The 21,338-nt window shown below is 38.6% G+C and overlaps 1 protein-coding gene and 1 long non-coding RNA gene across 3 annotated transcripts in view; one reads left to right on the forward strand and one right to left on the reverse strand.

Moving 5' to 3' along the window:
- PDE5A (phosphodiesterase 5A) overlaps positions 1-21,338 on the forward strand; it is a 137,514-nt gene that overhangs the window by 33,809 nt on the left and 82,367 nt on the right. For both annotated transcript variants that reach the window (XM_055342439.1, XM_055342440.1), the window contains exon 3: positions 1,296-1,385. In XM_055342439.1, the coding sequence (XP_055198414.1) occupies positions 1,296-1,385 (90 nt within the window). The remainder of the gene's footprint in view (positions 1-1,295; positions 1,386-21,338) is intronic.
- LOC129521165 (uncharacterized) overlaps positions 8,421-21,338 on the reverse strand; it is a 58,967-nt gene continuing 46,049 nt past the window's right edge. Inside the window, exon 5 of the long non-coding RNA XR_008666780.1 lies at positions 8,421-8,940. This is a non-coding gene — a long non-coding RNA (uncharacterized LOC129521165). The remainder of the gene's footprint in view (positions 8,941-21,338) is intronic.

Genomic DNA, 21,338 nt, shown 5'->3' on the forward strand with positions numbered 1-21,338 from the left:
TTTAATTGCCTTTAATGCCAAATGTGGCTCTCTTGGGGAAATTGGCCTCATTTCTGACCCCAGTTGATGGAATCTACTGTAATCATTTATTTAATTCACAGCTTTGACGTTGCATGACTTTAGACTAATTAAAAAAATAAATAAACGACCTTCAAAGATAAGGATTTTCCAGTGTGGCTATACCATATTCTCTGAAGGGAATTCCAAAAGCAGAGTTTTTAGAGCAGTGTTGCTATTATTAGGTTGAGCATGTAACTTCCCAAGGCTTTTGCTTTGAGGGGGAACAACACTCCTTTATATGTTTATGTTCTGGTATGTTTGTTTCAATTCTAATCTTATCACCTATAGTAGTATCTGTCTACTTCCTCTAGTATGTTTTCCTTCTTACCTACAATGTTTATTTTAAACTATAATAAGCCAAAAATGACCACAACTGATAATTATGATATCATTTGTTAATGAATTCCTTCATTTATTTTAACAAATGCTTTTGATTTCTTGTGCAAGTTTTGGAAATCCAGTGAGGGACCAAAAAAAAAAAAAAAAAAAAAAAAGCCCCTCCTAAAGTTTATAGCCTAACTTTAATCTTCCCAATCTAAAGTTCAAGGGAAAATAGCCTGTACCTTTCTTTCTTTAGCCACATTTAGAACCTTTACCACTCTGAGAAGTCCTTTGTGGTTATTGAATGTGCATGATGTACTTGTGAAAGGAAAAAGAAATACAAAGATTAAGGAATTGTTTACAGTCTGACTGAGGCCATGCAACTTTTTTTATGCACACGTATACATGATATATTTAAAATTCTTATGAACACCTGAAATAGAAGGGGTTGTATATGAGCAACCATTACAAGGGAAGTAAAGTCAATATTAGGCAGGTTGTTTTGGAGTTGGTAGATTTTATAGTTTCAGAGCAGAGATGTTTTCCTTTGGATGGCACAGGAGTATCAGCAAGATGGAAATAGACAAATTGTATTACAGAGGGGGAGTTGCCACTTTTTCATGGGTCTAAGGCATGCTGTCTAAATTGGTTAATATTTTGAATTTTCTTTATTTCTGAACATTTGAGTGTATTTTTTTTTGTTTCTTATGAACACTAGCTACTAAAAGACATAAATTTATCTTTGTCAAAAATGATAGGTACTTACATGATTTGATGTCTTTCCAATGATAAAATTGTCATTCAGAGCAATAAGGTAAGTTGAAGGTTAGATTTTTGTAATCTTATAAATCAGAAAAATCAAATCAGTCTTTGAACAGGTCAGTCATTAAATTGAATTTCTTTTTCCTTACTAGGATCCTCGGTTCAATGCAGAAGTTGACCAAATTACAGGTTACAAGACACAGAGTATTCTTTGTATGCCAATTAAGAATCATAGGGAAGAGGTAAGCCAATTTTCCATTTTATAAAAGGTCATTTGGAAACATTTTCTTTTTGAAGAAAAAATAAAGCTATACTTTGCATACTTATGAAATAATACAATCGTGACAGGTTAACTACAAAGTACTTAAATATTATGTTAAATAATAAAAATTATGACTTAGACTTTAGAGAGGGCTGAATCTTGATAGAGACTTTACTCTGACTTAGAAATAGATTTCAGATATTTTATTTCCTTACCTCACCCCCCCATCACCACCCTAGAACCTTATTCTATCCTAAGATATATAATTTTGGTTGTGGCTAGAATCCATTTATTTCATATTATATTAGAAGTGTCTGAATAATGCTTATTTCATAAAGGGGTTATCCAATTGTAATGATTTTCAACCGATTTTTTGAGGAGACTCAAAATGAGGTTTTGAAAACATGAAAATTGTAGCTAATTCCAAGTAAGTTTCATTGTGAAATTATAACAAGCAAATGGAATGTTTGGGTTTATATTTCACCTAACTAGAAGGTTTGGTTTCTGTTAACCCTGAATTCCCTCTTCATTCATACTTACTTGAAAAAAAAAAAAAGTTAATAAATTATCAACCAAATTGTATGTTTCAGTTAAATGTTCTCAACTCTGGCTGCACATTACCATCAACTGAGGAACTTCTAAAATATTACCAGTTAAATCTGATTCTCTAAGAGCAGAGTGTAGACACTGATACCTTTTTAAAGCTCTCCAAATAATTCTGCAGTGTAGCCAGGGTTGAAAACCGCTACTCTAAGTGAAACAAATAGATTGAAAGTGCATGTGCTAGGGGATCTTAACCTTGGCTGCACATTAAAATCACCTGGGAAGTATTTAGAAATTTTTAATGCCCAGGCTTCACTTCAAATCAGTGTCTCTGAATATGAAGACTCCTAACTCTGGGAAATGAGCTAGGGGTAGTGGAAGGGGAGGAGGGCGGGGGGTGGGGGTGAATGGGTGACGGACACTGAAAGGGGCACTTGATGGGATGAGCACTGGGTGTTATTCTGTATGTTGGCAAATTGAACACCAATAAAAAATAAATTTATTATTAAAAAAATAATAATAAATCAGTGTCTCTGGAGTTGGGACCCAGGCATCGGAATTTTAAGACTCGCAGGTGATTACAACATGCAGCTAGGTTCAAGAACTACAGAACTACTGCCAAAGGTACTAGGAGCACTTTAATGCTTCTACTTTACTTACATTCACATTCTGACATCTTTCTCTCCTCCATCCAGTCCTTTACCAAATCCTATTGATTTTTTTTTCCATTGGAGTGTTTTTCACTTCAGCTCCTTTCTATTCAAACCTACTGCCATAATTCAGATATTGAAGTAATGCTTGAACTTTTTAAAATGTTTTCGTAAGAGGCTTCTATACTTGCCGTCAGTTTCCTTCCGTTCCACCTGCTATGTTCCTGGGAATTGTCCTAAAACACAGCTTTCTGAACCAGTGCTCCTAAAACATTAATGTGTAAATTTATCATACAGGGATTTTGTTAAAATGCAATTTCTGAATTCTGTAGATCTAGGTGGGCATGAGATTCTTTTGTAACAAGGACCAAGTTGATACTGATCCCCTGAGTCTGCGGGTCACAATTTGACTAACAGGATCCTAAAGGAGTCACTTCTCATTAGTCTGAAATAAGTTCTCAGTGCTTTACGGCTGCTGTGTGGTTTCTTAAGGGGAAACTTAGAGTCAAAGTCACTATTATATCCTTGCAGTTAAAACATGATGAGATTAGTTAATTATTCAATTAATTATTAATTGGCTAATTTAATTGGTTAATTATGTGGATGAATATATAGAAAAGACCATGCATGGATTAATGACGAGGTTGCCAGATACAGCAAATAAAAAGCATGTCCCATGCAATATTTGGAACACAGTTATGCTAAAAATGATTTGTTGCTCATCTGAAATTAAATTTGATTAGCCTTCCTGTATTTTATCTGATAGCCCTAGTTAATAAACCAAAGGCTGTGATTCTGTGCACTTGAGAAGATGGTGTTCAGCTTCTATTTTGTTAAGTAAAATTGTGACCCCCAAACTAACCTTGTACTGGCCAAGAGACCCAGGTTAAATCATACTGTCCTCTTTCTAAATAGTGCAGTCTACCAACATTGGAAACTGGGGGAACTCATGAGAGTGTGCAACAAAATTAGGGTGAAGTGAGTGGGATTGCCCTTCTGTGTATATGTGTTTCTCTCTTTATGATGACCTGTGAGGATGATTTAAATTAAACAAACAACAATAATCCCAGCTGTCTTGAGGTATAATTTAACACGATAAAATTCATGCATTTTAATTTTACAGTTTGAGGAGTTTTGACAAATGTGCACACAGTCATGTAACCACTGCTGTAATCAAGATATAAAATATTTCTGTCACCTCAGATACGTCCCTGTCCCCCAGCAGCCAACCTGCTTGCCTTCCCCCAACCCCTGACCCCTAATAATCACCAGTCTGTCCTTGTCTCTATTGTTTTTGCCTCTTCTCGAATGTCCTATAAATGGAATCCTACCATACGTTGTCTTGTGTGTCTGGCTTCTTTCACTGAGTACCACGTTTGTGAGATTCGTTCATGTTGTTGCCTGTGTCAGTAATTTCTTCCTTCTTCTTGGCGAGTAATTTATTCCATGGTGTGAATATACCAGTTTGACCATTCATTCATTGTTTGATAGACACTTGTTTGCAGTTTTATGAAAAAAGCCAGTATTATGAAAGCAGCCACTGTCATGTTTGCATACAAGTCTTTGTGTGGACGTAATGCTTTCATTTTTCTTGGGTAAATATATAGGAGGGGAATTGCTAGGTCATATGGTAGGTGTTTAATTTTATAAGCAACTTCAAACTCTTTCCCAAAGTGGCTGCACCATATGTGTTCTTACCAGCAACGTATCAGAGTTCCAGTTGCTTCACATCCTTGGCAACCTGTGGTACTCTCAGTTTTTCAAACGAATTATTATTATTATTATTATTATTATTATTATTTTCAAACAAATTATTGCTATCCTGTGGAAACTCTTCTAAAGACCTGGCACATTTTAATTCACTTAATCTTCCTAGCAGCTATAGAAGGTAGTCATTATTTGTTTCTACTTAACAGACGAGGAAACAGACCTGGAACACTTAAGAACTCACTCAAAGCTGGGTAACCAAAACTGGCAAAGCTGAGATTCAAATCCAGTCACCGTGTAAGTGTAAGAAGTCAGACAGAAAAAGACAAATGCCATCTGATTTCACTTATATGTTGAATCTAAAAAAACAGAGTAAACAAACAAAAAGTCAGAAATAAGCTCATAAAATCAGAGAACAAGCTGGTAATTGCCAGAGGGGAGAAAGGTAGGAGCAGGTGAAACAGGTGAAGGGGATTAGGCGGTACAAACTTCTGGTTATAAAATAAATAAGACAGGGATGAAAAGTACAACATAGGGAATATAATGAAAAATATTGTAATAGCTATGTATGGTGGCAGATGGTAATTACATTTACTGTGGTGAGCATTTCATAATGTATAGAATTGTCAAATCACTAGGTTTGTGGACCTGAAACTAATATTGTCAGCCAACTACGTTGTTGACTATGTTCAACAGAAACAACACAAACTAGGCACTCTGGCTATAAGGTAATAACATGGGAAGGAGGGTTTCTTGAAATTCTGCTGTGGGTGATGACTGTATCCACTTTCTTCCCCACACTTTATTTGGAGGCTGAGAGAGGTGGGAGGAGGGGCACTGATGTATTTCGTTTGGCTCAATGCAGAGGCAGGACTTGAAGGCAAAAACCAGGAGACCTGGCTGTATTCTGATGATTTTTAATGATAAGTGTTTGAACCACTCTGCAGACAGACTCTTTTAATTTTAAAAAATTAAGAAAAAAGTAAAGCTAAAGAAAGCGGATCAGAGTCACATTCTCTATAGTACTTCAAGAGGAATCTGTCCAGTAAATAGGAGGAAGTTTTCACCAGGGATAAGAGTGACAGGAGCATGTTTCATGCTAATCTGGGCCAGTATGCTCCAGAGAAAAGCCATGATGTGCTCATGAAACATAATGAGAAAAATTACAACAAATGCATGAATTTTTAGGGCTGCTATCAAATTTCCTTCAGACTTATGCTGGATTTTGGGGACCTGGACATTTGGACCAGTTTTTGTCACTTGGCATTGGTTATATCTATAATGAGACCATTCTTTTATGTTTAGTGAAGAAGTACAGGAAAGTTCAACTCTTTCTAACTCAGATGACCTATTTCAGAACTGTCCTCCTCTGAAGTATTGCCCGTTATGACAAGGTAGAGAGGAGTGTTTATTTTATTTATTTATAGGCATTGCACCAGTGAAGAGAAGGCATTATTGTGAGATAATGCAAGTTCTTGGAAAATTTCTTACTGATCTGAACCAGAGATTATATCCAATTATGCCTTTCAAGCTGGGCTGAAACACTTGTTTTCTCTTGGTTGTGTGTCAATTCTATTACTGAGTAGAAATCTAATTTAGAATCACATTTTTTTCCTCCTTTATTTTTATTTTAGCACCTTGACTTTATTTTGTCATACTTAATGATGTACTTAGAATTCTTTGATGTGGATATAAGTTTATAATAGAGGATACATAATAACTTTTTTTAGTGTGAGAGAGGAGCATTTTAGCTAACTATCTAAATTTATATCTTCCTTTTTAAAAAACCTGAAAATTTTGGGGCACCTGGGTGGATCAGTTGTTTAAGCATCTAACTCTTGATTTCAGTATGGATCATGATCTTGGGCCTGTGAGATCAAGCCCTGCGTCAGGCTCCACACTCAGCTCAGTCTGCTTGAGATACTCTCTCTCTATCACTCTCCTTCTGCCCCTCCCCCAGCATGTGCACATGCACACCCATGTGCATGCACTCTCTGTCTCAAATAAGTAAATAAATTTGTTTAAAAAATTATGAAAACCCAAAAAACACTGATTTTTATGAGTTTTTTAATGAGATAAATGCTTTTGGTGACTCAAAGAAATTTAATGCCTGCTAAAAATCACAAAATAAAGCATTAATGGAATCAGATGTATAATTTCAGCTGCAATTTGCAAACATAAATTTTTCCAGAATTTAAGTTAACCGTATCTGCTTATTTTTAAATAATCTGATTTTTCCCCCTCTGAATTGTCTTATTTGGACAAGTAACTATTAAATCACTGTACTGTATAGAGCAGTGGTCTAGGCAGTGAGGATATTTAAAAAATGAAGCAAGGGAGATACTTGTTGAATTTGTTTTTCAATTTCTAGGTGTAGATCTTGTACTCCAGACATTAACTATCAGTACATGGTGACAAGACAAATGTTGAATGAGTTCATTATTCAACTCACTGATGCAAAAGAAAGACTGGATTTTGAGTTAGAGAAGTTACAGAGGAAAGATGCAAGCTGTGGTCTCATATGGCAGATTCTTGCTGTTTATCCCACAGCCTTAAGAGAGGCACATACATGCTTTTACATGAGGGGGTGGAGGCAGAGTGCATGCTTGCCAACAATCTCGTGCTCACAGCGCCGACTGGGTCTTAAATTTGACAAGTAAGCTTGAAACAGATAAACATTATGGCTTTATGCATAATCCTTCAATTCTAAGTCTGGCTAAATGAAAATACAGCTTCAAAAAGAAGCAGAGTTTAATTGCAGGCTGTCAGTTGATTTAGATTTATTTTAGTCTTAAAGAATTGGCTAGTTACGTGTTTTTGTTTTTTATTTTATTTTATTTATTTGGTGCAAAACGGTGGTTTTATTAAAAAACTGTGTTTTTTTAAACTTAGAAAGTGTTCATTGCACTTACTCCTCTGCAATATTCTTTCTTGTAGCTTTGTTCTTAGAAACGAAAGTACTCTGCAAAGTTTCCGTTTGTTCTGGGCTTGAGGTCATGATGGCGATGGTCTCTTCTCTTTGCTTTTCCACATTACCCTTTAAATAATACAGGAATGTAATTTACAAAGAAGATGGTGCCCACTTTCCTAGGAAAAAACATTTGTTAAGAGAATCAGATGAAAAACACGGTGCTAATAGGTTAAGTCCCAGAGGCTGTGCTGCTGATCCAGGAGTAAAAGGGTGAATGACAGTTTGAGGTTGACGATTACATTTGTGATAAGGCTGTATTTCCCCAAATCTTACTCTTAATGGTCAAAAAATTTGGTTTAGACTGAAGGCTATGTTTTATTCAATATGAAGTTTATCTTCATTGGTACTTTCAGGATAAGTATTCCAGCACTTGTTGGAATGCATTACGTTTTAATGTAATCATTTCTAAATTTAATTTTGGGAAGTTTTACATTGGCCTTGAATAATGAATACTAGAGATCTGGAACAAGTTGCCGATAAGCATAAACAATTTCTTTGTAGGATGTCTAACCCAGAACTGCATAATTAGACCTTTGGATGGATTTTTAATTATTAAATAATGTCCATTTTCCATGCATTCTTAAAGAATTAAGGTGGTTGTCAGTGATATTTCTCTTCTCAGTAGATATGTGTGCAAACATCTATTTCATTTATTAAGAGCTAAGATTACATAGGTACAGTGCTTCACGTAAACTGTTAGGGTACTCTCTATTCCGTCTTCTATCCTCATCTAAAAATCTATTTCTCTTCTACCAGTGAGATGGAAATGAATACTCCAGGCTTAAGGAAAACATTTCTTTAATAAAAATTTTTTTTTATTATATTTAGGAAGATTTAAAAAACAAAGATCAGGGGTGCCTGGATGGCTTAGTTGGTTAAGCACCTGCCTTTGGGTCAGGTCATGATCCCAGGTCATGATCTGAGGACCCTGGGATCAAGCCCTGTCTGGCTTGTTGCTCAGTGAGGAGATTACTCCTCTCTCTGCCCCTTCCATCTCCCTTCCCCACCCTCCACCCTGCACTCATGCATTCTCTCTCTCTGATAGAGATAAAAATCTTAAAAAAAAAAAAAAAGCAAGAAATGATGATTTTATAAAATTTTTGAACCCTATTTTTCCTTTTTACATCACTTCATAGCAGTAAAATAAGGTGAAAGTAACCTGGATTTAGAATTCCAGATCTATTTTATTATTACACATTATTTGATGATCATCAGTACTGTGTTCATGGTCTTTTTCAACCTGACAAATTGCCCCAAATGTAGTGATTTTGAAAAACAGACATATATTCTCTCACAGTTTGTGTGGTTCAGGAATTCCAGAGTGGCTTAGCCAACTGCGTGGTGTGGCCCAGGTTCCCTGCAAGGGGCGGATCTCAGCACTCAGGATCCAGGCAGGGAGGGTTGGCTCATGCTTGAGAACCCACTTCCCAGGGGGCTCACTCACATGGCTGTTGATAGGAGGCCTCAGTTCCTCGCCAAGTGGGCCTCTCCACAAGGCACTCAGTTTCCTCATCGTGTGGCAGAGAGTAGCACGGAGGAGGCACCAGTGCCTTGTCTGACCGAACATCCAGAGTTGTTCACCTTCCCTTCTTGGCATTCTGTTCTTTAGAAGCCAGGCATCAAGGCCAGGCCAGACTCAAGGGGCGAGGGATTAGGCTCCACCTCTTGAAGAGAGAAGTATGAAAGAATTTGAGAAGATATTTTCAAGCCACCAGAAGTACTAGCTATACTTCGAGGCTTTATTTTCTTTCCTTAAAACAGGCCAGATGATAAAAGAGGAATTCTGCTCATTAATTAAAATTCTTATTGCTCACGCTCTCATGTACTAAAAAAAATGACACGAATTACCAGAAGTGACATGGGTTTAAACAAAGGTGGAGGGTTGGTATTGTTACTCTGCCCAGTTGGCATGTGTTAAAGAGAAGAAAAGAAGCAGAATTTTTTTTTTTTTTTTTTTTTTTTAAGGAAGACTGGAAAAACAGGAAGATGTCTGCTTCTTCGACTGTGGCAAATGATTGAGGCATTAAGGGCTTCTGAAATGTTATGTCACAAATGCTGGTCTACATGAGATCGTTACTGTTTGCAAGTAATGTAAATATTTTGTTCCATGATATCCACAGGAAACGCTCGGTGGTATATTCTTATTATCTTTCTGCACCATTGTTTCCTATGTCTGTCCATTCCTGGATGGAAAGCAGAGGGAATGTGTCTAGTCCTTTGGCACAGTGTTTGCTGGAGTATAAACTTGAAGGAGATCGTGGAGGCAGGCAGAGGAGATCCTGAAGAGCCCTCTGGTGCCATGCAGACAGGGTACTGAATCTTTTTTTTTTAAGTCAGGAAATATTTGCTAGTATTTATAGATCCATACAGCCACAGCGTTAGAGATGAGCAGTTTTCTTTGTTTCATGTAGAACTCCAAGCCACATAATTTGACACTTGATAGATTTTGATAAGTAAATACTTTCTGTATTTGTTCATACATGAAAAAAGTACTGTATCTAGAAGCAGAGGAGTTAGTAAGGAGGCTTTCCCAGCCATCCAGGCTAGAAGTGGACCCAGGCTGAGGCAGAGGAGACAAGGAGTAGATTTGTTACACTTCTGTTTGGGAGACAGAAGGATTGATAAAATGGAGAAATCAGCAGAAGGAAGACTCTAGAATATGTTTTAGGCTTTTTTGATAGATCTAACAGAGGAGAGTTGTGATATTCCCTAAAGGAAAACCTACAAAAGAAAGTATTGGTGTGTGGTGATAAAAACAATTAGCTCTCTTTTTTGGCTATGTTATTTTACTGTTCAATACTTTCCCCTCTCTCCTCGAATCTCAGGGCTGCCTCCCTACCCCACTTTCAGCTGATGGCCTTGCTTACAACTTCAGTGAAAAAAGCAATGAGAAGTGTACTTCTACAAGAGGACGTATTCCGTCTCCCTTCCCTGCCCCTGCATCTGATTCCATACACTCTGGTCTCCCCTTTACTTATAGGGATAAACCGTCCGTGAAATGGCAAAGGTCAGTCTGGCGCTTGTGCACCGGATCTCTTTCCAGGTCACTTGCTCGAGGACACATCTCGGCAGTTCCTCCCCAGCCCGACCCTGGCCTCATGTGCAGGATCACCAGAATTTCCCCCTCTACCACACGAGTTCATCAGCACACAGATATGCAGCTACTTCTCCCACAGGGACTTGGTCAAGTACAGGAGATTTCCCAATATTCTCTATCTTCTAAGTGTCAGAGCTGGGATTTAGACCCACATCGTCTTTATTCATCGTCTTTATTCTTTCATTTTTCTTACCATGAAGTAATTACCTTCTTTCTTCTTTAGTATTGGTTGTACCTGAAAAGCTACCAACCAACTCTTTTTTACTATTTTAGTTTCTGAAAACGCAAATTATGGGCCGGAATAATATAATAATAAAACACGGAGTTGCAAACAATGATTCCAAATATTATTCATTTCTTTATATATTATCTGTCACAGCTGTGTGGAGGAGGACTTGTCTTCTTTTGCTGGTAACACCTACAGTTTGAGGCTTTTGTAGTGAGACAGGTGTCTGCATCTGAGCTTTCATATGTGATTACCTCCTGGAGCTCATCTTCCATTTGAAGGAGAAAACACTTAGAGATAAAATTATGATTTGACTAGGATGACATCATAGGCCGTAGCCTCTATGTGAAGGATTTTTGAATGAAAAAAAAAAAAGATGATAAATACGCACATACACTTTTTTCGCCCTGGATATCTTGAGCTAAATGGTATGGATATCTAGCTTCTCATGGCCATGAGGTGGTTACCTGGACCAGTACAGGCGAGAGCAGTGACCTGAATGCTCAGTTCAGCCCTCTCTTCAGGAAGAAGGGGTTCTCTCAAAATCTGTGATGCCAGCTCCAGTTTGGAAATGAGATCCAGCCTAGTTAGTGTTTTGATAACACACGACTGGCCTTTTGCCACTTCTGCTGTGTTATTTCTCTTCTGTTTGTATTTGGTGCACGTGGTGGGCATGTGAAGCTCTATCAGCACACCCTCTCACCAAGCCGCAGAGACCTGGACCTGTTCTAAGTGCAGGCAGTGCTGGATTTATCAGGGTCCAAATCCAACAGCACCATGCAGGGCTAAGCTTGTGCTTTGCAAGCCAGCCCCTGGCAGATTGCAGAACACCACCCTGAAAATAAATCTTCCGCTATTACATAGATCCAAGGCTCCGAAGTCATTTTTGGCAATGTCCTATGTAAAGGTGGGCAGGAACAGTGGTAGATTCATTCCGATACAAAGTACAGTTATATAATATATATTGAGTATATCATATTCTTTGTTATTTTGGACTTCCTCCCAAGTAGGCAGAGACAGAGTTTGAAAGAGAGAGCTCTGCACTTGTAGCAAAAATGACTTAGTCTTGAATGCTGGCTTATGATCAGTGATTCCTTGAGCAAGTGTCTTCTCCTCTCTGTGCCTCAGGTGACTCATCTGTAAAGTTTCAACATGAAGTGCAAACACACAAGGTGGTTTTAAAGGTCCTAGTGAGACAAGGAATGTGACGGTGCCCACCACAGGGCTCTTCACCTAGTGAAGCTTCAGAAAAATGTCCGTTTCCTCCCTTTTTAGAGTGTTGTGAGGCCAGACAAATGGAGGGATGAAAAGTGAAATAACAGTGAATGGTGAGCATACCTTGCTGTGGGAAAGACAGCAGGCTCTTTTCTGCCATGTAACCTTTGTGTCTCTGGCCTGTTTTTAAAGGGCATGTACAGAGATTTTGCATCATGGCCATGAGCTGCTCTGTCTGTATTCCGAGGAACAGAAAGGTCTAATAAGAAGGCAAAAAGTTCCTATGGTTCTAGATTTAAGACCTTCACCTTATTGCTTAAAAGCTAGTAAGGCAGAGAGTTTGGTATTTGGCAGGGAAGAGGAATTTTTTTGTGTGTGCAAAGGGATGAGAATAAACACTAGGATCAAGAATTATGCCCTGTATCCCCTTGTCTGGAAGGAACCCAGTCTCAGGTTGGCAGCACTCCCACTGATGTTCCTAGGGCAGGACAGCTACTGACCCCCAGAGGCTGGATTTGTTCTAGCCCTACGTGGGGAACATCCATCCTACTTAATAGCACAGAGCCAGTGGTCAGCATCTCTGCCTGCTGCCCCATTATCAGAACAGCTGGGAACTTGGTACATGGACCCGTCGCTTGCATGTACCATCAGCAATTAAAAATTTACTCTTAAGACTTTTAAGTAATTTTTGAAAGCTCACTTAAAATTTATATACAGTGAAATACACAGATCTTACAACTTGATGAGTTTTGACAAATGCACGCCCATCTCTGTAACACTCCATTAAGATATCCCATAACCTTTGGCAGCACTGTTCTGATTTCTGTTATGATAGATTAATTCTTTTTTATTCTTTTGAATATTCTACTTATTTGTGAGAGTACATTATATATCCCTGGGATAAGGACCTTTTTATGTTGCATAAGAGCTTCTTGGATGTAAAGACATGTTGTAAGATGTATAATGAAAGTAAAAGCAACTTTTAGTTGCCATTTTGGACTTGTCTCTGTTTCTTAAAGTTATAATTTTGAAACTGTACCATTCTCTTTGATAAAAATATGCATTAACAAGATAGGTATATGTGTGGAATTTGCATACAGCCTTTGGATGTACTGGAAGATCCTTGGTCTTCATGATTCTTTTGAACACTAGTGCTTAAGAATCTGTATTTTATACTAGTGCAGGTTTCACTTTCTCCTGGGGGGAGGAGTAGAAAGAACTTAGGTTTGGGATCAGACCTGCATGTACTCAGACTCCTATTTAATTTTTCTAAATATCAGCTACCTCTGTGATAAAATGAAAATTGTAATATCTACCTGAAAGGGTTTTACCAAAAGTTAAATGAATTAACAGATACAAAGAGCCTGTCCTACAGCAGGCCCTTCGTTCTCCCTTTTTTAAATGGCAAAATTTTTAGCGTTATGAATTTTAGGGGGCTGGAAATGGATTTGTATATTAGAGATATTGGTCATACCTATATTTCTGATGCCAGTTACCCTAGGGTATTGCTGTTTATGTCTTGCAACTTCCTCAAAGCTTCTTTTCGACTTGGCTGCCTCTTCCTAGCATCTCAGGCCATGAGAATAAACTACAAGCATCCACTTCTCCTATATTCATACTGGTGTTGTCTGCAACCATGGAATATCCATAAACACTCTTGAGAGAAATAGTAGGTGTAGTGGTGCTTGTACATATAAATGGATAAAAATGGATCACAACCAAATAAAGTCAGTCTGACCAGTCCTTAAAAAATAAAAAAAAATCAAACCTTGATTCTCAAAGCTATTAATAAAAGCCAAACAACCACAAAATGGTCAAAACTGGCAAAAATACATATAGGCAAGCAGCCCAGGTGGCTCAGAGGTTTAGCGCCGCCTTCAGCCCAGGCCCTGATCCTGGAGGCCCTGGGATCGAGTCCCATGTCAGGCTCCCTGCATGGAGCCTGCTTCTCCCTCTGCCTCTGTCTCTGCCTCTCGCACACGCTCTCTCTCTCTCTCTCTCTCTCTCTCTCTCTCTCTCTGTGTCTCTCATGAATAAATAAATAAAATCTTTAAAAAAAATACATATAGGCAACACAGAAGAGGAAAACCAATATAGACAATAAAAATTAAAAAGCTCATTCTCTCCCATAATCAGGAAGATGCATATTAAAGCAACAGTTAGATACAGTTTTATGGCCGTCAGATGGACAAAGATTTAAAAGCCTGATAATAGTAGGCACTGCTTAGACTGTAAGGTTAACAAAAACTCTTAAGCATTGCTGATAAAGGTATAACTTCTATCATCCCTCTGAAGATTTTGCCAGAGGCTCTTGGATGTGTGTACAGTAGAAATGCTCATTGCAAACAACCCAAACATCTGTCATTTGGTAATTAGATGAATAAAATTTGGTATGAAATGCAACATTATATATAAAACGAATGAGTCAGATCTATATAAAGTAAAAAGCAACACTGAATACAATAATGGGTTATAAAATTATGCATATTACCTGATTTTGAGTAACTCTTTTGAAAGATGGAAATACTATGTCTTGCTTATAGATTCATAGATTTCTTAAGAATGTAATGCTAGAGGTTAATTCTGGGGAGGAGGGGCAGGAGAAAGAAGAATGGGCCTGGAAGGAGAAAGTGCAATTTAATTTTCTTAGTTTAATTTTAAAAAGGAAGCATCCCCAGATATTAACACTTAATAGTTCTTTATCATTGGTTCTCAAAGTGTCTTTATATCTGGACTGGCAGCCTGTGGCATCACCTGAGAGCTATGAGAAATACAAATTCTCAGGCCCCAACCCAGATCTGCTACATATGAAACTGTGGGGGTGAGGCCCAGTAAGCCATATTTAACAAGCCCCACACTCCCACTGTTCTGGATGACAGAGATATGGATATTTACTATCTTATTCTCTGTGATTTTCTGTATTTTTAAAATTAAATGTTAAAATGAACAATCTTAAGCTTTTCTTTCCTACTTTTCCCAAATCCTTCTAGGCTCTTAAGTTCCAATCCATAACTAAAGACTTATTAAGAGCATAGACTTCTTACTGCCACATAAAGTTCTCAGATGTGGAGAGATCACTTAATAACAAGCAAATGGCAGAGAAAGCAAATGAGCAGATCTAAATTACCTATTATTCGAATGTGAATTAGCAAGTAAGTACATCACCCTAAAAAAATATTTGATCCCTCTCTCACTTCTCCCGTTATTGACAGCAAATATTTATCAAGCATTGAGTGCGTTCGGGACAAAGTACGGCAATAAGGCATAGATATAAATCATGTCTTTGGAACACAATCTAGTTGGAGAGCCAGGATCAGAGTAGAGAATATGAGGTTAAAAATGAAAATACCTCGATTGTGAAATGGATGGCATACCCAACTACCACACAGAATTTCAGAAGGGTTTGAAGGGAAGCTTTTTGTAAACTCAGCCTCAGTAGAGAAAGGGGAAGGTAATATTTCAAGGAGTGATGTGAACAAGGTCATTGTAGTGTTTTAATTCAAAGACCCATTTAAGTGATCTTAGTTCAAGCTGAGGATATGTATTCGGTCATCAATTTTTATCCTGTAGACGGATGGAACATTAAAAGGCTTTGAGTAAAGAGGTAATTTGTATGTGTAAAGCAGTATCCCAAGAAGATAAATTTGGCATCAGTGTCAAAGGTCAACTGAAGGCGGAAAAACAATTAGCAATGAGATGTCAGGGCTTTCAAAGAAAGTGAAGATTTAGATGGTGAAACATAAGATACAGATGGGGTGAGGAAAAGGAAAGGGAGAATGATTCTAACAGAATGTACTAGTTTCCTATTGCTCTGTGGAAAAAAAAAAATCTACCAGAAGCTTAGTGGCTTAAAAGAACACAAATTTATTATCTTATAGTTTTGGATGTCATAGGCTAAAATAGTTCTTGCTAGGCTAAAATTAAGGTGTCAGCAGGGATACCTTGTGGTGTCCCTATGTTCCTATCTGGAGTCTCTAGGCAAGGATCTGTTTTCTTGTGTTTCTCAGCTCCTACAGGCTACCCATATCCGTTGGCCTGTGGCCCCTTCCTCTGTCTTCAAAACCTGCAGCAAAGCATCTTCAAAGCATCTCTGGCTCTGACTCTTCTTCCTTCTCCTGTTTTCCCTCATAAAGATTCTTATGATTACAGTTGGACCTACCCAGATGATTCAGGATAATCTCCCTTTCTTCAGATCCTTAAGTTAATTGCATCTGGAAAGTTCCCTTTTGCCATGTAAGGTAACATAGTCACAGGTCACAAGGGTTAGGATGAAGACATCCTTGGGAGACATTATTTTGCCTACCACACAGACTATGGCCATACTCTGATAATTGCCTAGGATTTGGAAGAGAGGAGAGAAAGCCCAGATTGGTCATACCAACCCTGTCACTTTCAGTTTGCTCACTTGTAAAATGGGAGAAGAAGGTGGTATAGGATTCTCTTCCAAGCCTAACACCCTGACTAAAATGTCACCTCCATGAGGACATGGCTTTCTTTTTTTTAATTTTTATTTATTTATTTATGATAGTCACAGAGAGAGAGAGAGAGAGAGAGAGAGAGGCAGAGACATAGGCAGAGGGAGAAGCAGGCTCCATGCACCGGGAGCCCGACGTGGGATTCGATCCCGGGTCTCCAGGATCGCACCCTGGGCCAAAGGCAGGCGCCAAACCGCTGCGCCACCCAGGGATCCCAGACATGGCTTTCTATCTGCCTTGTCCACTGCTCAGTCTTCATTGTCTAGAACAATGACTGATACACAAGGGACTCAGTGATTATTCATTGAATAAAATATTCTTTTCTTGAACGACTGATAGTTGAGGAAAAGTTTGGACAAAGCCCTGGGGAGACTTCTCCACTGTCTCCTGTATATATTGAATTCTCATTTCCTTGGTGAAGTAAGATTTTGGCTCAGGTTATAGATAGTCTGTCCTGTCGTTATGGTAGAGACATTCCATGAATGGGAGAGAAGGTTAGCTAAGATTTATAGAGTCTGTTCTTTCCTCTCTTGCTTTTAGCTTCCATGCTGAGTATCCCCTGAAAATGAGAGTGAGGAAGTGTATTGAGATTGATGTGTGGCCTCAGTAAGTATCTGGGGCAGCTGCTAATTGAAGAAGAAATTGCTCATTGTAGCAATGATCAGTTGCCCCTGAATTGACCAGCTGTCACATTCCACACTGTTCAGTCAGCGAGAATCAAGTCTTGCCCTTTGCATTCCTAAAAGAACACTTGACCCTGTGAGGACATAATATCCATTTATGCTGTTGGAAAGTGCCAGTAAAATAGAAAACACAACCTTCTTTGTGCTTAAGCACAAAATAGTGTAGAGTACTGGCACTTGAGGGTCCAGGTGGCCAGCAGGTAGGCAGAGTGATGGGGCTTTCTGATGCAGAAGCTAATACTTTTAGGGGCTTTGTCTCTTAGATACAAGGTCTGACATACCCTTGCTATAAAAGCTGTCTTTCAAAACTGACATTTAAAAAAACCTGTGGTTAGCAGTTACTTGGCTTGAAGACAAAGCTAATTTGTTTAAAGGAGCAATAGTTGACAGAAGAAGGAAATTAACACAAGGAGGGCAGAGGGTGCTAGTTTTGCTTAGGGTCTTTGAAATTCAGAGAATTAAACTCTTTTTGGTCCTTTACTAAATTATGTGACCCTGGACAAATACTATACCTTCTCTCCTGTTTTTTTACCTTTTGTTTTTATCAGTGCTGTTTGTAAAATGTCACCCATCTGGGGATAGAGACACTTATATGTATTAGATATATTTTCTTGGTCTAATAACTCTTCCAGAAGAACTTGCTGGTTTTTGAATACTAATAATATTTAATTGATCATCTCTTAAGTTAACCTCTAATATCTGAAATCTGTAAAATTATTAGAGAAATAATTGGTTACCAGAAAGGATAAACAATTAATCATTGGAAGTCCTCATTCTATGACATTGCCTAAAAGTAAATACCTTGCTCTAATGTTGGAGAGGGGGGGGATATCCCAAATATAGTAAAGATCTAGTGTTCACCTGGTACAAAGTAGGTTTTAAAGCCTATAAACAAGATTTCTTCTCTGTTTGCAAGACTGCGCAGATGCTGAAGAATCTCCCTTGACAATTCTGCAAACAAGTAGAAGGTAAAATATCATCAAAAGAAATTTTACAAATTATAGACGAGCTCAAGAAAGGGAAGACCTCCAGGTGTCAAAAACAGATGGGAACCCAAGATATGAAATGTGAGCACAGAGTATTAGCCAGATGGGCTCATGGAGGTCTCAGATTCAGAGTAGGGAGATGAATGTGTGGGGATAGCATCAGCAGGCTAGGGGATGCATACACTCTGTGGGAGTGGGGTAGACGGGCAAGGAAGTGAAGCCCAGATGAATGATGAATAGTTTCCCCATTCATGAAACTGGGCCCAGTAAACTCCACTAGCAGCCAGGAGAAACCTCAAGGAAGCTTGCCTCTTACCTACTGTGGTGAAAGAAAGAGGAGACACCTGTGAACCATGAGAGCAGGAGCCTGTGTCATACACAGGTATGGGGTTCAAATTCACCCCCCCAATATAGTACCAAGACACACAGGAAATCACTGAGCACAGAATTTCATGACATGGGGAGCATGGGATTCCTGTGGAAAGCAGTCCCTGCTAAAGATGAATTTGCAGGCAAAATTAAGTATGTTCAAAGAAATGAAGAACATCAGGTGCTAGAATTTATAGGAAACAAAGGAGGGTGCCTGGGTAGCTCAGTAGACCCTCCAACTCTTGATTTCAGCCCAAGTCATGATCTCAGGGTCAAGAGATAAAACCCAGCATCATGCTCCATGCTCGGCATGGAATCTGCTTAAGATGCTCTCCCTCTCCTTCTGCTGTGCCCCCCATCCCCCAATCCTTACATGCTCTCTCTCTCTCTCTCTCTCAAAAAAAAAAAAAGAAGAAAAACAAAACAAAAAGAAGGAAGAATAGGCAGGTTTGAAAAATGAATCTGATAGAAATTCCAGAATGGAAAATCATTGTTGAACTGTGTGAACACTCTTGGGTTGGTTGAAAATTGTGAATAATGGCTGATATTTAGTATAGTTTCAAGGATATCATTCTTTTAACCAGAGAGAAAACTTTTCAGCCCATAGTTAGAAAAATGCTTACTGTGTAAATGGTCCCGAGTGTCAAACATGCAGATTGAAACAAGTCGAAATTGGCATACAGGTTTTAATAAAGGGAGAGCTGAAGGATCATCCCAGGGTACCGAAGAAGTGTTCTTCTTTGTTCTTTGAAGTGTTCTTCTACTTAAATGAAGTTGCTGCAGACCCACTGGGAGTAGGCCGTGCTTTGGTTCTGCTTCTCTAGTAAGGGATGATGCTCACTGACCCACCTCTACAGCATTTACCCCCCTCTCCTCTTCCCTCCCACCCCGAGGCTGTTCGCAGATCACGGACTAGGTCAAGGATATCTGTAGCCTGCAGCCTTGGACCATGGTGTGCTCATGGGCCCTCACCGGCTCTGCCCTCATTCTCAAGGGTCTCTAGGGATCTAAACTGACCATTGTTAGCACTTTTCCTAATCTTGATTTCAGAAAATATGTAATGCAGCTGATTTTCCTCTTTTCTTTTAAGATGTGGAAGTTAACTGTTGTCCTCTCACTGTCAATTTATGGTGCCTTCATGATCGACTAAAACGCTAAATCAGTTTGATTCATGACCATTTAATAAACAACTAGCTTTTTGCGTCTTTATATTTTTGAATGAGCAGGAACTTTCTCTTTATTTTCTTGCTTAGTACTTGCCTCACCCAGCTCACCCACATACAGTGCATCAATACATACTTTTTTATACTGTGTAATTATCTGAGAAGGTTTGCCTAAGAGTCTTTTTATCTGTTTGTAGACTTATCTTTTTTAAAATGAAAATTTTAGGGACGCCTGGGTGGCTGAGTGGTTAAACATCTGCCTTTGGCACAGGGCATGATCCCAGGGCCCAGGGATTGAGTCCCACATCGGGCTTCCTGCATGGAGCCTGCTTCTCCCTCTGCCTGTGTCTCTGCCTCTCTCTCTCTCTCTGTGTGTCTCTCATGAATAAATAAACAAAATCTTAAAAAAAATAAAATGAAAACTTTTAAGTCTTTTTAAGTCTTTTTTTTTTAAGTAAAACCATTTATTAAATACAAATGAAAACTCAAATGTCATCACTTCTAAGAAGCTGTCCCTTTGACCCATATTGCATGCCCCCTTCTGTACTCCTAGCAGTCTGTGGGCATCTTTATGATCAAACTGATCATCCTGTGTGCTTTTAAGTGTATGTTTATATATCACCCATTCTTGACTCTGAGTGCCTTTAGAGTAGTCTTTCTCCCAGTTTTTACCACTCCCCAATACATAGGAGGCACCTCAGTATTTATTGGGTGAAGGAATGAACACTTGAATTAATCAAGTTGTACTGGTACTGCTGTCTGTTAGACCCCAGTGATCCTCAAGTGGCTCCTGTCCATTTCTTTTTTTTCTTTTGCTCCTGTTAGTTCTACTCAAGTGAACATGCTTATCTGCAGTCCAGACATTTTTTTCTACCTTATTTTGTATGCATTCAGTCATTGAGATTGAAGCCTCTAGAAATCTGTTAGCCACTTTCAATAGCTAAAGACTGTACAAAAATATGGAAGAGTTGAACTAAGGACAATTAAAAAGGTACAGGATAATTTGAGAATTCTGGTTTTTTTTTTTCTTTTCATTTTGACATCCCTTTACTCTGCATGGGGCATGGAGGAAAGATGTTGAGAAGACCAGAAAACTATCAGACCAGAATGCATTTCCCCTTCCTTGTTCTGCCATCCTAGCAGGGAATTTTATATCCTATTCTTAGAGCCAAGGAATTTAGAAGGAGCTGAGGAAAAAAGGTTGAGCCATACACAGAAAACCAAGGATCCCCACACCCATGGGCTCATGGTCCCACACCACCTCTGCTCTCATTCTCGAGGGACTGAAGTGATCTAAACCATCATTATCACTTTTACTAGTGTTGATTTCAGAAAATACATAATGCAGCCTAAGGAGTTTATATTCCTAAAATATAACCATTTAGGGGATAATTTATCCCACTGATACTAAATCACAGAAGGAAGGAGAGTGGAATTTATAAGAGGAAAAAGGTAAGGTTTGAAGGTCTCTAAAACACTAAGGCAGTAACCTAGCTGAAGTTGGAACTAAACAGGTAAGTAAAATACAGAAAGATGAGAAAGTTCTTATAGTGTTGCTGAACCTTTTGTGGACACTTAAAACCTATTCCCAGAGTTTTAGCTTAGTCTTTGTAAGATATAATGTATCTTTGATGCATTTGAAGTAAGATTCAGCCTGCTAATTCCTGTTTCGGTTTTTCAAGAAAATATTTCCCAAAGACAAATCTGTTGAAGGTAAAATGAAAAGAAGTTGGACTACTCCCCTACATGAGGAATTATTTTTCACTGTAATTGGCCACTGGGTCCTATTTCCAGTAAAAGAGCATTTTTAGTAAAAGAGCATTTTTGGGCAGCCCGGGTAGCTCAGTG

Source organism: Nyctereutes procyonoides, unplaced genomic scaffold (genome assembly GCF_905146905.1).
Source record: "Nyctereutes procyonoides isolate TBG_1078 unplaced genomic scaffold, NYPRO_anot_genome, whole genome shotgun sequence".
Lineage (NCBI taxonomy): Eukaryota > Metazoa > Chordata > Mammalia > Carnivora > Canidae > Nyctereutes > Nyctereutes procyonoides.